We start from the raw sequence: 16,182 nt of genomic DNA on the forward strand, positions 1-16,182 counted from the left end.
TTTGGAATGTCAGGCTTTTCATTGCTAAAATCGTTTGTACGTTTACAAGAATTGCAGGTGCACATTTCCACGTTTAAAGAAACAAAACAAAAACAAGTCAGTGTGTGTACTTGAACTATATGACAGAAATGAAAGTCAGATCTCACCTCCAGTGTTTTACATTCACTTGAAATGTGTAAGATACCTATTTACACGAAATCACATAAAGAATATCAGACATGAGCGACATATAAACTACAGAAATTTACCTTTAGGCTAAGTTGCAATACAAAAAGTGTATTCCTTTGGTAGAAAACATAGATCTCAAGGAAGGGAGAAAAAACATGTGCAGGACATAAAGAAGTAGCTCTTGCATCTCTTGCACGGCCTGTCACACTTCTTACATCCATGGGGCCAATGGGCTGTGGGACTAAACATTCACCTCATATCAGGAGTGCTGCATATTCATTCATGTTGGCAAGAGCAGCCCGCTGACTGCTGGGCTGTTTGCGCTGGCACTGCGTTACTTGAAACACAGCAACTTCTGATTATAGCATGAAGGCGATCATTCACAGGTCGATCTGTACAGTACTTTGGTTCATTTTTTTAATCACCAAGTCTTTAAAGAGTGCTGGGGGTTATATTACGCGCAGTGCGTCCAAGTGTAAACTATGTGCCCACAGTTACAGTATAGACAGAAACATTGGAAATGAAGCTGTTACATGTACAAAAAGAAAAAAAAAGAATAGAAATCTTATTTCTTCAGATCGTTTCTTTCTTTTTCCAGACTTGTCTTGTGCGTCAAATGGAGCGATTTTACTGCCACAGACATTAGTAATTTCAGACAGTGCCACTCAAACGTCATTAACTTCATCTGCTCGCTCAGAAGATTTTCAGCCGTTTGCCAATCGCTCTGCCCCCCTTTGCCACTCTCTGGCTCGGCTGGTCTTTAGAAAGCGGGCAGTACTTGATGGTGTGCGCATTGTCACCGTTGGCACTGCAGAGGGGGCAGGTGTACGCCCGGAGGATGGGGCAAAGCACTCTGCCGTCCACTGTCTTCAGGATATGGGTGCCGTAAACTTCCTCTGGTGCGCCGTTATTCCGACAGAAGACGCACACTTTGGGCTCCGGTTTGCCCCTCTGAGCCTGTTTGCGTCTTCGGTCCATGGCGAGCAGGTCGAAGCCAGAGAAGCTTCCCTTGTACGAGGGGGAATCTCTGTCCCCCAGCTGCGAATCACTAGCGAGGTGTTCGTATGGCCTGAGAAGCGAGATACGCTCTTTGAGATCATAGATGGAGATTGGCGGGGAGCTCGGGGCCGCGCAGTAGCAGTCCAAGGGTCCGTCGTTGGTGTCCCTGCCGTGCCCAATTACGCAGGAGCAAACCGGGGAATCGTCCTCGAGTCCCAAAGTCGCTTTAAGAGACTCGGTTATAGAGTTAGGGCTGAAGGGCGGACTGTTGATCTTATTTTTGGCGACAAGTGTCGACAGCCCGAGGTAGTCGTTCCAAAAATTAAAGGTGTAATCATAAGGAGACCGCGCGTCCAGGTAACCGCGGTCTAAGAAATCCATCCTGTCAGAGCCGCACAGTTTAACGTCCACACTAGTGAATAGGCGTTTTGAATTGGATGGCTGTCAGCATGAGGATCCAGTGGAGGGTTCCTCTGTCTGCTCCTGCTGGGTCTACTTTGCAGAACATTGAGCATGCAGGCGCTGTTAAGTTGCCCAGAATAAAACACGGGGGCGTGGTTTGGTTCAAGTTGATTTTCTCTGTGGCCCCATAGGAGGGTCTACAGAGCAGGGAGTGACTGAGCTAGGAAATCATTTCCCCTCCCATAATATGACGATTAGCACCGAAATCTCTTTGTGTTAAAAGAAAGTAAGCTACCCTGTTGGTTGGGTTTGAAAGAAATCAGCTGTTACTCTGTTGAACTCAATATGTGACTGGTTTTATGACATATTGTCAATTTACTTCCCCCCTTTGCTTTTTAGTGTAGATAGATAGATAGATAGATAGATAGATAGATAGATAGATAGATAGATCAGAGTGGATTTGACCTGTCTTCCAGTGTATTTTTTGTTTCCACAACTTTTTCTAAGCTGCTTTTTAAAATTTTACGTGATAGAGGGTCAAAGGAGTTCTTAAAAAGTCATTCTGCTCTGCAGAATTCTGTATCATCCTCCCGATGGTAGCAGTTCGCACCGAGAGTACAGATTGTGGTTCTAAACAGTGTGAATGATCTTTCTGACCAAAGATTTACAGTGCAGCCTGGTGAAGTTGTTATCCATGCAGATATTGTGATATTTGTCAAACTGGATTTGTGTAGTTGGTTGGTTTTTAATAACAGTGCTGCTCAGACCAGCATCATATTTAAAACCCTTGTGTTGTCCTCGGGTCAGAAATGACCCCTAGGTGAATGGCAAACAAATATATGGGAATCCCGAGGACAACACAAGAGTCATAAGAATAATCTCGCCTTGTTTGTGTCACACCAATCGACAAACCGCCTTACATTTGAATAATACATGCTTATATTTTCATTCTTAGAGACTCAATTCAGCACAGCAGACTTGACTTATTTTCTCAGATTTGTCTCCACAGCCACAGAATCGTGGCAGGAGGGTTGAATTTTCCATCTGCGCTCTATTGCACTTTTGATAACATTAAATAAGATATTTGTTTAGCTTCTTTTTTAATCTTCATCTTGTGAATCGAGGCTTGTTAATATCAATATAACAAAAGTCACAAAGATGCCAAAACTGTCACAAGGTGTCACAAGTAGGAACTCTTTGATTTAGGGAGGGAGGGAGGTCACAAGCCCTGAACAATAGATTATGATGTGTCTTAAAGAATAGGTCATATTAGACTTTGTCCTACCATATCTCATACTGGAATCACATTATGAATGAGTCTTATAACCAATATGGATAGAGGAATCGCTACAGCAACCAAAACCTCTTTTGTGCATATGGGCATATGGGCATTGATCTAATGCTTGTTCCTTAGACTAAAAGTCCCAAAAGTTTGTTTTTTGCAATGCCTTATACAACTTTAATGACAATAACTTTCTAGTTTGAATGAGTTGGGGATACATCAGTAGCTGAAAAGACAAAAAATCAAAGAGTGCCACATAGTGGAACTAGGAAAATTCAAAAAGTGTAGGACATAGTCATGTAACGCACACACACAAAAAACATCTTGTGCTTGACCACTGTAGCAGATTCCATCCTTCACCGATGATGAACCTGTCACTTCTGCATGAAGCTGCACATGTTCTGCTTCCCCTGAGCCCACGGCTTGGTGCTCACAACCAGTCCTCCTCTGCTCCATTGTCTCGTCCCTGTAGCAGGCCGTTTAACTTCATTAATATGCATTAAAAAGGAGTGTGCCACATCTGTGTGTGTGTGTGTGTGTGTGTGTGCACGCGTGTGTGTGTGTGTGTCAGTCAAAGCCCTGTAAGGAGGGCGCCCAAAAAAAGAGCTTGATAACTGGCCCGACTGCTGGGACAATGACAGTGTTACTATTTTTGTCACACCCTCAAGTGAAATATTAAGGACAGTGAAAATTGAGACAGAAGTCATTTGCATGTCTTATATTTTCAAATTGGAGCTCAGATTAATTTTCTGACTGTGGTTTTCATTGACGAAATAAAACCCGTAACGGTCTGCTGCAGATTAAGACTTAGTCTGTGGATATGATTCTGCGATTCGTTTACAGGAAAACAGAAACGGCGTCGTTTTGTAAGCCACTTTGGTGCGCCTTATAAATGTGCTTGTTTATAGGTTCATGTTCAGCCGCTGGGTATATATATTGTGGAATAAGACCTGTATTTGGGTCACAAAAGGGGGGGGGGGGTGAGTTTCATTCTAAATCATGCCAAAATCTTCAAGAAAATATGCGTGCATCCAAAATTTGCACGGGCCTATAAATCCTGGGAAGGCTTCTTTTAAAAGCGATTACATTCGCTGCTGCTGCAAAAGTTTCCAGTGAGTGTAAGACGGCGCAAAAGCATGAAGAAAATCATGTTAGCGAGACAGTTTCTTGTATGTGAGAATAAATTATCATCAGAATACACCACATGGTCTCTTTTCAAGGTCACCTCCAGCTCTGCATGCACAAAGGAAATCATGAGAGAGCATTTAAAAGATGAATGGCTGCCATATCACAATGGATAAATTGCACGGGGGCCAATATGACATGTGGCTCTGCTGCTTTGGGCCTACCCTTTATTATTCTTAATGCAAAACGTGTTTGGCAGCAACAAAGGAAGTATTGATAATGAATATGAAATTTATTTATTTTTACATTAGAAGATTTCATTTCAGACTCACACTACTCGAAAGCAGGGCAACAGCAGAAAGGTTTCTGGCATGAGAGGAGAATAGGCAAGTTCATTTATAAAAAGCCTTTTAAAAGACAGGTCAGCTCACAGGTGCTTTACACAGTAAAGCAGTAAAGAAGAGAAATGTTTGATTAGTTAGTAAGTCATGGTGCAGTTAACTGCATCCATTTTCTTAGCTTAAGCTTACGGGGCTACCAGAATCTATCCCAGCTGTCATGGGGCCAACACACTCACATCCAAACCTACGGCCAGTTTGAAATCACCAATTAACCACAGAGCATGTCTTTTACTGTGGGAGGAAGCAGCTTTACTAGCAGGCACAGTGAAGCCATGCAAACCCCACACAGCAAGACAAAAGAAAACAAGGTGGCTCTTATTGTGGATTTAAATGTTACGTCTTTAAGAGAAGCTAACATATTTTAAATAACTGGTAGTCATCTACTGCAGCTTTAATATAGTTGCAGTAGATGACTGGTCTGCTCTCTGAAAGATGGAATAAACCTACGGTACTTGATTTATGTTTTTTGGAACGTGAGTGTAAAGTGTAACGTCAGAGCAGAAGTAATACGATCAAACGCTATCGTCACCTCTGATATATCCTATCGTATTAACAAACATTGTGCACATGTGATTTTCTTACATTCAGTATGCTCCTAAGGAAAACACAAAGGGGCGTTGCCTTTGTTACTGCTATATTTTGCGTTTAAATGGACGTCATTGATAAGAAATATGCTGTGGTAAATTACTAGGTTTCAATGTGTCATTTACATTTTAAGCAATAAGAGTCACTTGAAAACAATGAATGATAAGCTTAAACTGGTAACTGGCCAAGATAACAATAAGTAATCACTACTTCCATTGTAGCCAACCAGCAGTAACAAATGTTGCTTTGTTCACATAAAATGTGGCCATTGTTTAACTGTGTTTACTTCACAGCCCTGTCTGGCCTCCACACAGGCTCATTGCGGAGTGCGAGCCACAGCTAGTGTTTTTTCTTCTTTGTTTTACACAGATAAAGCTACAATAAATGCAGCGACTCTGGCTTGCAATGGGTTAAAAAAAATCTTCATGCATAAATACGGCTCCAGAGTGAGATGATGGTACCCAGAGGCCTCCCAGGCAGCTCTGTCTGCTCTACAGCCGAGGCAGAGATGGGCAGCCGCTGCATCCCCATTCATCACTGTCAAGTTGAATAGAAAATTAACAAATCCGTTAATTAAAAGACCTCTCTAGACTCTAGTGTGTGTGTGTGTGTGTGAATCTTGTGCCAGCTGCACTGCTTCATTGTGCAAGCTACAGCAGCCTGGCACAAGAGACACACACAACACTCCCTTCAATGCTAACATACACATGCACACAAACACCCACCGCTCCTGCCGACCCCTGCCATTCCTGCCGCTGCATTAATTACATAAACTGCATAATGTGGCCAGCCTGAGCTTCATTTCATTCCCAATCTCTGTCTGTCCCCAGACACAGACTAGGGTAGGGAATCAGTTGGGGCTTTGATCCCTGACCTCTGCCTCCTCTCGTGGGAATATAAGCCTGCGCCCCTAACGGTCATCCATCTGCACACACCCCCAAGACCCCCAGCTCCTAGATTCAGCCCAACCCCAGACACGTGTCAATGTCACCAGCAGCAATAGGGAGCGCTAAACAAGCCAAGGTCAACCTGAAATTAGGGGGTGTCTTTCGCCCTGTCAAGTGCTTTGTCACGACCACCAACTCGCTGAATGCCGCCTGCTATTACTTACCCCAAGACTCCACCCATTCCCCTCAACAGCACGCATTCACGTATTCACACACATGTACTTAATACCCTCTCAACATGGCTGAAGTGGTATGACTGAAAGCACTGTTCATCTGCATGTACACCTTGAGATTGGTGGACATTTTTTTTTATTTAAAGCTGATTCCACGATACACTTTTTAAAATCCATTCCTTAAAATTGAGAGCTGGACTAATTAATCAGCAGTTCCATGTATTGTGTTTTAAAATTAACGATATCTCTGGCATACACCTCAAACCTACGACGGTTCCACCTTATCCCAATGGAGTTTGGCAGTTTCTTTGTTTTATATACAGATATTGCAAAATGATTCATTGATAAATTATAAAACAGTCAGCAGATCAGCAAATTTTCTTCTTTTTTTACTTTACACATCTTCAAAGAAAGGCTGGGATTATTGCTAATTCCAGGTCATTTCTGTAGATGGCCGCCTCTTTCTGAGCCTGGTTCTGCTGGAGTTTTCTTCCTATTAAAGGGGACTTTTTCCTTCCCACTGACGCCAAAGTGCTTGCTCATTGGGGGGGTCATATGATTGTTAGGTTTTTCTCTGTATGTATCATTGTTGGGTCTACCTTACAATATAAAGCACCTTGTTGTTGGGATTTGACGGTGTATAAATGAAACTGAATTGAAATTGAATTGAAATTAAGGGTTTGTTTGGCAACAAATCATAGCTTGCTTAACCCTATTGTGTAGCCTACAGTTGGCTAATTTTGTCTGACCAAAAGCCAAAAGTGTGTTACTATGTCACCACATAAAAAACAAAGGCAGATGAAGTAAAAACAACAATATGATATAAAATGGCAGATGAAGCTTTTTCATTTTGTGCCTGCTTTGCAAAGTACCTTCCATGATGGGGCGATGGTGGCTCAAGAATTGGCAGTTTGTCTTGTAATCAGAAGGTTGCCAGTTCGAGCCCTGGCTTGGACAGTCTCGGTTGTTGTGTCCTTGGGCAAGACGCTTCACCAGTTGCCTACTGGTGGTGGTCAGAGGGCAAGGTGGCGCCAGTGTCTGGCAGCCTCTGTCGGTGTGCCCCAGGGCAGCTGTGTTTGCCATCACCTGTATGTGAATGTAGTGTAAAGTGCTTTGGGGTCCATAGGGACTAAGTAAAGTGCTATACAAATACAGGCCATTTACCATTTTATATATATATATTGCTGAGGTCACTGGCTGTAACTAAACATGACACCACAAGGAGAGCAGAGGAAGAGAAGAAGGGACGTTGTGGGGCATGGATCAGAAACTTGTTTAACTCACCAAAATCTGCAGATTAGAGCGGGAAGTGGTCAAAGGGCTTAGAGTGTATCGGTACAATGGGGCAGAGGGGATTAGAAGTGGATTCACTGAGCCCCTGCGATGCCCTTCATCTCTGAGGGTCCAGCCAGAGCACCTTTGTTGGGTTAACTAACGGCACTTCCATGGACGCAGTGAGCAGGCCAATCCCTTTTTAATGATGCAGGGAAAATTCCATTGGCCCTGATTTTCACAATGCATTCGAGAGCCACCATTGTCCCACACATCGTGTCAAGCTTTTAAACTGTGCAGCCAGGCGAGTGGGCTGCGTGGTGATTGAAGTCCGTTTGTAGCGTTTTAGCCAGGCTAGAAAGAGCCTCCGCTAAAACAATGCTGATATTTACATCTATTTTATGGTTGGAGCATAATGCCTGGGCTTTAATTGCCATTGTGGCCACCGATGCTTTAAATAAATGCAGCCGTCTTGAGTTTAATGGTTTGTAACAAAGCACTATAAGATGGTGAGACTGTAAAGGTAAAAGGTTTAATATCCTGTGGTTCCAGTGCTGTGGAGATTGAAGTCTTAGTAATGAATTCCTCAGTTGCAGAGGTGATCTGCAGAGAAATTGTCAGCGCAATTGACCTAAAACTTAAAAAGTAGCTGCACAGATATTGGTTTCACACTTTTCTCATAGATTAATTTTCAGAAAAAGCTTTTAAAACAGTCATGATAATAAAAAAAAATGAATAACTGATGCCTCAGAAAGAGTTGAACTAGAGTCAATAATAAGTCTTGTCTGTGTTGCACTTTCCTTGCTGATGATGGTTGACACCTAAGTGTTTACACACCAATCTGCATTTAATCATTAATTATTATTAATCTCTGTCTCTCTTCCATGGCATGTGTTTTGCCCTGTTTCCCTCACCTCACCCCCAAACGGTCACAGAGATAACAGATAACTGCCCCCTGTTTTTTCCCCACTGTCGCCAAGTGCTTGGTCACAAGGGGTGGCCCAGTTGGTTAGCCAAGTCTATCATTTTGGTTCAGGCTAGAAACCCTCAGGAGCTTTTGCATAGCTTAACGTGAAATTTCATACAAACTTTCATCATAGTCTGCAGCGTATTGCTGTTAATATGATAGCAATTTCCCTACCTAGGACAACTAGCAGGTCAGAGTTTTCCTTTACCAGTTTCAAAATCTTGACATATGGTGAACACAGACTGTTTCAAGCTGCCCACTCAGTGTAGTGAACTGACAGCTGGGGGGTGATATACAAAACTATTTCAGGCATTTAGCGCTATCATTCTGTTTAGCTAGTCCAGTATTTTGGTGATATTCCCATTACATCTGGAAGCTAACTGATTAAGCACATAAATTTGGTTACACCGCTAACAATGCCATATGCATGCATCTACAGTGTAAAGTAAAAGTGAGTTCAGTGCACTGTGTATGAAGTTGTGAGATTATCTGCTTATTGCAAGTTAAGTGTTGTCCTTTGTTTGCTCCGTGCTTAAACCCTTTAGTTTAGCTCTAAAATGCAGTGAACTCAATCCCTCCTACCTCCAGACCATTAGATCTCTGAGGCAGATGTGTCTTGGCCCTATCAGCACACGCTCGGCTGTCTCTTGTGATCTTTCAGCTATGCAGCTGCTGTCATGTCAGTGCTCTCTCTCTCTCTCATCTTGCATTTGGTTTCCTGAAACTGAATTACAAAGAAACTGTAAACTTAAAGGGAACAGCTTTGGGTTCATTTGGGTTTGTGGCTTAAATAGCTGAATGGGAAAGTCATTCTCGGTTTGTACATCTATCATGTGATACTTCATAGTCACATTTGATCTAGCTTTTATATTGAGGTGGAGGTTTGGGACTTTACTAAAGTTTGCTTATCTCAGTAGTTAAAGAGGTACAAACCCCTTGTTTAACTCAACTCAAATAAAATGTGAAAACAGTTATTCATGGTATGGAAATATACCACAACATTAAATCCACCTGTCTGTAGGTACATCTACAGAATCATCCATCCGGGCGTGGTGTTGTTGTGGTGTCAGGTGGTGTCACAGACATTTTAGGGTTCTTTGGGTTGTGGGAGCTTGTAATTTGTAATCTTGAATACTTCCTCGTGTTCTTCAAACCTATGGCAGGCTGGACTTTCTGCATGTACCTTTAAATGTTTTAGTGACCTTAATGCTAGTTCGAGGTTCAAATTTACCCATTTCATTTCGCTGTTCTTTTCCTCTTCTTCTTCTGCTGTACTTATCAAACCTCAGGTTAAAACAATCACTAAGAGCAATTTGCTGCTGTTAGTTTACCTACGATCCCATCTGCAGCTCACATGTATATGCAGACTGGTGGACCCATGTGCAGATGAGAACAGGCCTGGTGGTGTTGTGGTCGATACCACACAGGACCACAGATGGGTCCCTGCACAGTAGAGCCGGTGGCTGGCGCCGAGGCTTGGGCGCTGGCCAGATGGGCCACCCTGAGAGAGGCTCAGCCTGTCAGGCCCAAACAGGCTGATCTTATTACTCTGGGCCAAGACTGGAGTGTGGTGCTGCAAACACACCCACACATACTTCATCAGGGGAATCGACATTATCATGACTGACTATCACAGGCTGGCTTCATTGTGGTTTGTGTGTGTGTTTTCACCTGTGGTTTCATTCCTGTTTTAACTGGAAATATCAGACTTCATGTTGGTTTCCCATGTTTATCTGAGAAAATCGTTTTCTCATCTCAGGACAATGGTTCCTCCCTGCTTTTTCACAATGGGCGAATACTCCTTGTGCAAGCTGGTGCATCATACAGCCCATATTTTCAGATGGGTTTTTCAAGGCTAGTAGTGAATATTATTTATAAAGTGAGTTTTGATGACATAGTGTCATATCTGGAAACTCATATTCAGTCTAAACTAATTTCCAGTCTTATATTAAATACAATTTAAAATCATGCATAATCCTGATGAGGCTACTTAGAATGCAAATCCATTTTTTTTTATGAGATCTTAAAATGTTAATAGAGATAGCAGCTCAAAAACTGAATTTGCTCTTCAAGCTTTTCAGATCAAGGTTGCAGTCAGGCTCCCCAAATATGGATGAGTGCAGCTGAATGTGAGGCAGGGTGTTAGAGAAATCATACTCAGTATGCTCTCCAAAAGATCTCCCAGGATAAATAAATGTTTAAAAAGCTGATTTTTTTTTTTTAGGTCTGACAGCGGTGCTACATTCCTGCCAATGTGGAGTGCTGGGGTAACAAGAAAATGATCGCCCACCATATGGAGTCCTATCTGCTTTCACCTAATGGCTGAACTCCATGTGTAGCTGGTGTGTAGTTATTTTCTCTTTTCTGCATCATCTGTTGTAGTGTTTCTGGTCACAGGAGTGTCAGGTTCAGACTGATATACAGTCAGTATTTCTTAGACCTGGACTTTTAGTGACTTTAGTCCCATACAAAATGCTGTATAAATACATGGGGAGTGAAAAGTGGTGAGTGGAGAAGAAGTGCTAAAATATCACAGTGTATCAGTGTAAGTCCTGTGGTATGACAATTTGCAATGAGGCTTTGATGTAGCAGGCAGTTCAGATGAATCTCTTGGTTTTTGCTGGATGTTTTCCTGTTTCTTAAGTGCATGACTTTCAGATGCTGTTCATCTGCTGTAGATTGCTTTTTGGAGCTGAGACGACTTCTTTTGTTTGTGCAGAGAACCTGGAGAACTGCTGCTCAAGATTGTTTGTTTTTACATTTAATTGGAAGAAATATTGAAATGAGATTTGGCTCAAGACTTTTGCACAGTACTGTAAATGAAAGCAGTAACTAAAAATGGCAAAACAACTAGAACTAAAGCAGTTTTCCTGTACGTGTTTTCTGATGCCACATTTAAAAAAAATGTTCATTTAGGAATATGTGAGAGGATGGCGTAAAATGAATGTTTTAATCTGTTCAATTATTCGAAACAGTGGTGACTTAGCTTGTAATTATAGTGTATAGAAGCTCGACTGGGCAATTTATGATGAAAAATGTGAGCGGCTGTAATCAATGTTTTATTTTGCCGGTGCCAAATCAGCTGCATTGAGCTGTCATTTACTTCAACCTTTAATTTTCGAGCTGCCAAATGATGTTTCTACATTAACAATGATAGACTCGCATCTGTGGAGCAGAGCTTAATGTTGCACGCTGCCAAAAAGAAATGAATTTCTATTGCCTTAGCATCATCCACAGTAATATAAACCATCCTGGTTTTTGTTCTCAAGCTGACAGCCCTGAAACAGGATGAATGAAAAACCATCTCCCAAGGTCAAGGTCATGGTTTGGACTGATTTAGGCTCCAAGGCCCTTCTTATTGTCTGAAAGCATCTCCATTTGAAATTCACTCGAAATAAAGTCAGGTTTGACTGGCAGTGCGAACGGGGCACGTGGGGGTTGTAATAACCACAGAAGCGGAGCTCGATGGATGGGTAGGTTTTCTTACCGCACATTGATTTCCACATTTGGGTGATTAAGTTTATTATTTGGCCCGCGGCTACATTAGCATGTAATTATCCAGGGTATCCTACAGAGAGAAGAATATTTAACTTTTGAGAACAAAGGGAGGATCACGGCGGTCACCTGAGTCTCTTTCAGAGAGGAGGAAGGAAAAACAACATGGAAGCGTTTGGCTTGGTTGCTTTGGCCTGGGACCGTGTTTAGCTCCGAGGTTCCTCGCTGTCTGCCTCCTTCCCTCTTTTCTCCCCTTTTCTTTCCTTCCCCTAGCAAACATTTCTACCCGACTCTTTTGTTTGCCAAGATCCAGGTTACCATGGCTACCAACTGGCGCTTTATGAGCACCTCATCCCTCATCTAAATATTCCTAGTTATCTATGGTAATGAAATGCACACACCATTATCTGGCTTAATGAAATACACTCTATTGTCTATGATTAGAAGGGGAAGGCTTTATGTCTCAGCAGCATTGTGCTGCAGTGTTTTCTGCCTGTGATAACTGCAGAGCTACTGGAGCTACGAGCTCTTTCTGCGGCTCTGTTCAGTGCTGTTGTGAGCGACGCACAATAAAGAAACAATGTCCAGTTTCTCTGAGCAGCCCCGCTATCCAGCCTGCTCTGCGAGCTCCAGTGGCTGTTTGATTGCACTAATTGGCTTGTCTCCACTCTTTTTTGCCTCGTGATGGACTCACTGCTGCTGTGAGCTTCACTTTCAAACTAATGCGGCCTATTAAAAAAAGACAGATTACGACAATAAAATCTTTACATGCACCCCGTTTTGACAAGGCTACCGCATAATAGGCTGCAGAAGAGCTGCACTGAGCAGAAATAGAACATCATTATCTAACAGTATTCAAAATCCTTCCCTCTTTTGTGCTTTCTTTTCATGAAGAAGAAGAAGAAAAAGATAGCACTGCTTATCTCTTTTGTAGTTTTCCATGGTTTTTGAAATCCCCTTGAAACATCAACAACACCATAAAACAGCTATAGCAGGAAAATGTGCATCTGATATCACTTGTTCCTCCTCGGCGATTAAAAAAAAAACAAAGAAAGAAAGAGAAACTGAGCCAGTGTGTATTTCTCTAAGAGCGCATCTGTGCAAGTGTGTCGGTGTCTATTTCCAATCGAGGCCAGGGTAATATCTGCAGATTGCATGGTTAAGCCGCTGCATTTCATGAGCCAGTCCTGTCACTAACAGTTATCTCCTCACTGCCCTCTGAGGAGTTGTCTAGGTGAAATGATTCTCTGAAGCTCTGAATAATGCATGAAATTACGTAATGCAAATGGAGGCTTTATTTCCCCTGCCTCTCGGAGACGCCGGGGCCCAGGCCACTGCATTAGAGCAGCAAAAGGAGAAACAGTGGGAGTCCCCAGAGTAAAGGAACTACAGCAGAGAGCGAGAAAGGTCAACAGTAAAACCCGAGGCTTCTCCTCACGCGCAGCTTCATCAAGCGCGAGTCGGAGTTATTGCACACTGCATGGCAGAATTGCAGAGCCGAGCGGGACCTTATTCACGGGGCTATCATGGGAGGCTTATTGTGTGGAGGCAGTGAAATATTCATTAAGCAACAGCCTGGCTGACTTCCACGCTGCTTCACTGTAAACAGAAGCCCCAATCAAATATAAATAAAAACAGGAGAGAGGAAAGGGGAGCGCAATTCGATCAGATCATGAAACTTCCCTTGCCTTCCTTCGTATGCAGCGAATTAGGCTAGGCTAAACTGTTGTCAAGTTCCTGCTTCAACAAGTAGATGATCTTTCCCACCCTCTTCCTCGCTCTCTCTCTCCCTCTGCGTGTAGACCTGAATGGCATTAATTGCCCCCTAAGATGACGGGCAGATGAAAGCGAGGCGGTGGTTTGCTGTGGGACATGGGGGCCGGTTACAAAGAGGAGCTGAGGACGGGCTGGCAGGTCTCACCGACTTCAAAAGCAGATAAAGGGCCTTTTTACACAAAAGATTCCCCCCTTTTTTCCCCTCTTAATCTTCAGATTTGGGGTTTATTCGTGCCAGCCTCTTCGCCTTTGTCCACTTTGTGTCAGGTTTTAACGGCGGAGGATTAAATTGCTGTTGCGGAAATCATTGTTTGTGTTTTCTTCCAACCCGCTGCCTCCCATTGTCATGTGACATAATCGAGCGCTCTCTAACAATAATGAGAGGTTCATCTGCTTCCTCTGGTGAGAAATGAACAGCGGATGGATCGAGTCACCTTGTTTGTCTGAGCCGACAGTGGGACAATATGTTGTTTTGTTTAGGGAGAGTGCTCTTAAATCTTAAGTAGCGTTAAAAGGAGAAAAAAAGAAAGCGAGGACGAGGACGAGGAGGTCTTACTTGGAGGAGCCAAGTAAAACACTGACCTGCCACTTAATGTAAAAGAGGTGAGGTTGTTTGTCTTGTCTCTGCAAACAAAAGAGGACTTAGTGGAGAAAATCGGAGAGAGAACACGTCAGTCTGAAGGAATATTTCAAACATATTAAGCACTGGGAAAAGGACCTCTTGCGTACACAGAGAAAAATAACAGTGGAAATAGCAATGTGAGGAGGAAATAAAAAGCAAACAAGAGCAGCTTCCTGCTGTTTATTCTTCCTTTATCAGGTCCTTTAAAGTCTGCCCGGATCTTCACCTACAGGCCAGATTCCTGTCATTCTCCAGTGAAGGCATTGGTCTCCAGCCGCACAGCCAGCCCTCCATCTGCCCATGAATAGGACCAGTCACATTTCTGATAGCATTTAATGAAAAATCCACCCAGGCTTTGGAGGGGAGAGAGGGGAGGGGTTGAAGGGTGGAAATGGAGGGATGGTTGTGTGAGTGTGTGTGTGCGTGGGGGTGCTCAACAAAGAGTGCCTTTCACTGGAGTGGAAAGCCTAGATTGCTCCCTCTCCCTACTCGTTCGCTCATTTTGTCTTTTTTTTTTTTTGATTCAACATCAAAAATGTGCCAAATGACTGGGCAGAAACCCCCATAGGTTTCAGTGGATATGTGTGCACACCGTGTGTGTGTGTAAAGTGCCACACAAAGGGACAGGTGTCTCGCGGTTGTAGGCGGCAGGGGCGAGGACACAAAAGTAAACAGCCGGCGAGGCCTCACTGAGAAAGGTGTTATCTTAACTTGTCCTTCCTGTAACGTTCAACCCTGAAATCTGTCAAAGAAGCTGAAACAGCGTTACATAATCATCGCTCTAACTAATACCAAAGATAATGTCTTTATTCTATGTTATTCTTATTCTATATACTTCACATTTTTACTGATATGGGCTCGTGTTATTCCTTATCATTCCCGCTGAATAAATCCCACAAAACATCCAAAAGCAGGAAGCCCCATAAGAGTTTTTTAAACCAAGTTTAGGAATGGGGCACAAATATGGTGTCCAGTTATTTGCTGTGTTGTTCATGCAGAATTAAACACTTTATTGGGAACATTTTGAAACTCTGGAATAATGACTTATAATGAATTTAGTAAGCTCATAAGGGTGTAGAGCAGGGTGTCAAACAAAAGGCCCGGGGGCTGGAATTAGCCCAGCAAAGACTCCAATCCTGCTCACATAGACAGATTTGGAGCGCATAGATTTTAAACTTCTCATTTTATTTTCAAAAGTGTTGCATGTTTTCCTATTGATAAAGACATACCACTAATTACCACAGTAATTAAGTAATAGTTAAACAATTAAATGACACTATCGACCTATAGAAATTAGATTTTGCAGTGAGTTCACTACACAGACACACAGTAATTCTCATTTGTGAAGAAGAGTGTGAATGGTTATCATGGATGGATATCATGTAGTTTCACTGGTCCGGCACACTTTAGATCAAAAATGTGTTTGACATCCCTGGTGGAGAGGAAATGAAAGAGCATGTCATTTAGTGCAGTGGGTAGTTGGATACCGCTAGCATTCATAGTCTGACACATTAATCTGGCTATGACTAAGTGCGGAATAGCTGAAAGACTTCATAAAGACTTTTGTTTGCAAGCACAAGGGGGGAAATGTTTAAGCCAAATTGTTATTCTGATATAATCGGTGCATCTCGAGTATCAGTATCTTTGTACCTGGCTAAGAGCCATTTCTTTGGCTTTTTACTGTTATGAACAAGAAGGTTTAAAGGGACAGTGGCTGATATCAAACAGAGTTTGGACTCAGCACCTAGGCAAAAAAGATGTTTAGAATACTTACCTTTCAATGGCATCGTCTGCCAAATTGTTGTCCTTCTGCGTTATCTGATCTGACACGGATCCAACAAGGTTTTTGGCTCTATGGGAGACACACACTGTTAGGAAATCTTCCGCGTCTTCCTCCTTTGCATACGCTACACAGAACCCAACAGGTGTGAAACAGCCCAGACAAAAGCTTTTTCCCGTCTCCTTTGA

The 16,182-nt window shown here is 42.7% G+C and overlaps 1 protein-coding gene across 1 annotated transcript; it reads right to left on the reverse strand.

The window, feature by feature from the left end:
* Positions 1–719: 719 nt before the first annotated feature.
* Positions 720–1,691, reverse strand: LOC102210017 (nanos homolog 1-like). The gene has a single exon (XM_005728684.1). The coding sequence runs from the start codon at positions 1,546–1,548 to the stop codon at positions 862–864; it is 687 nt and encodes a 228-aa protein (XP_005728741.1). The 5' UTR covers positions 1,549–1,691; the 3' UTR covers positions 720–861.
* Between the last annotated feature and the right edge of the window lie 14,491 nt (positions 1,692–16,182).

This window comes from Pundamilia nyererei, unplaced genomic scaffold, assembly GCF_000239375.1.
Source record: "Pundamilia nyererei isolate P.nyererei 1_Seehausen unplaced genomic scaffold, PunNye1.0 scaffold00029, whole genome shotgun sequence".
Taxonomy (NCBI): Eukaryota; Metazoa; Chordata; class Actinopteri; order Cichliformes; family Cichlidae; genus Pundamilia; species Pundamilia nyererei.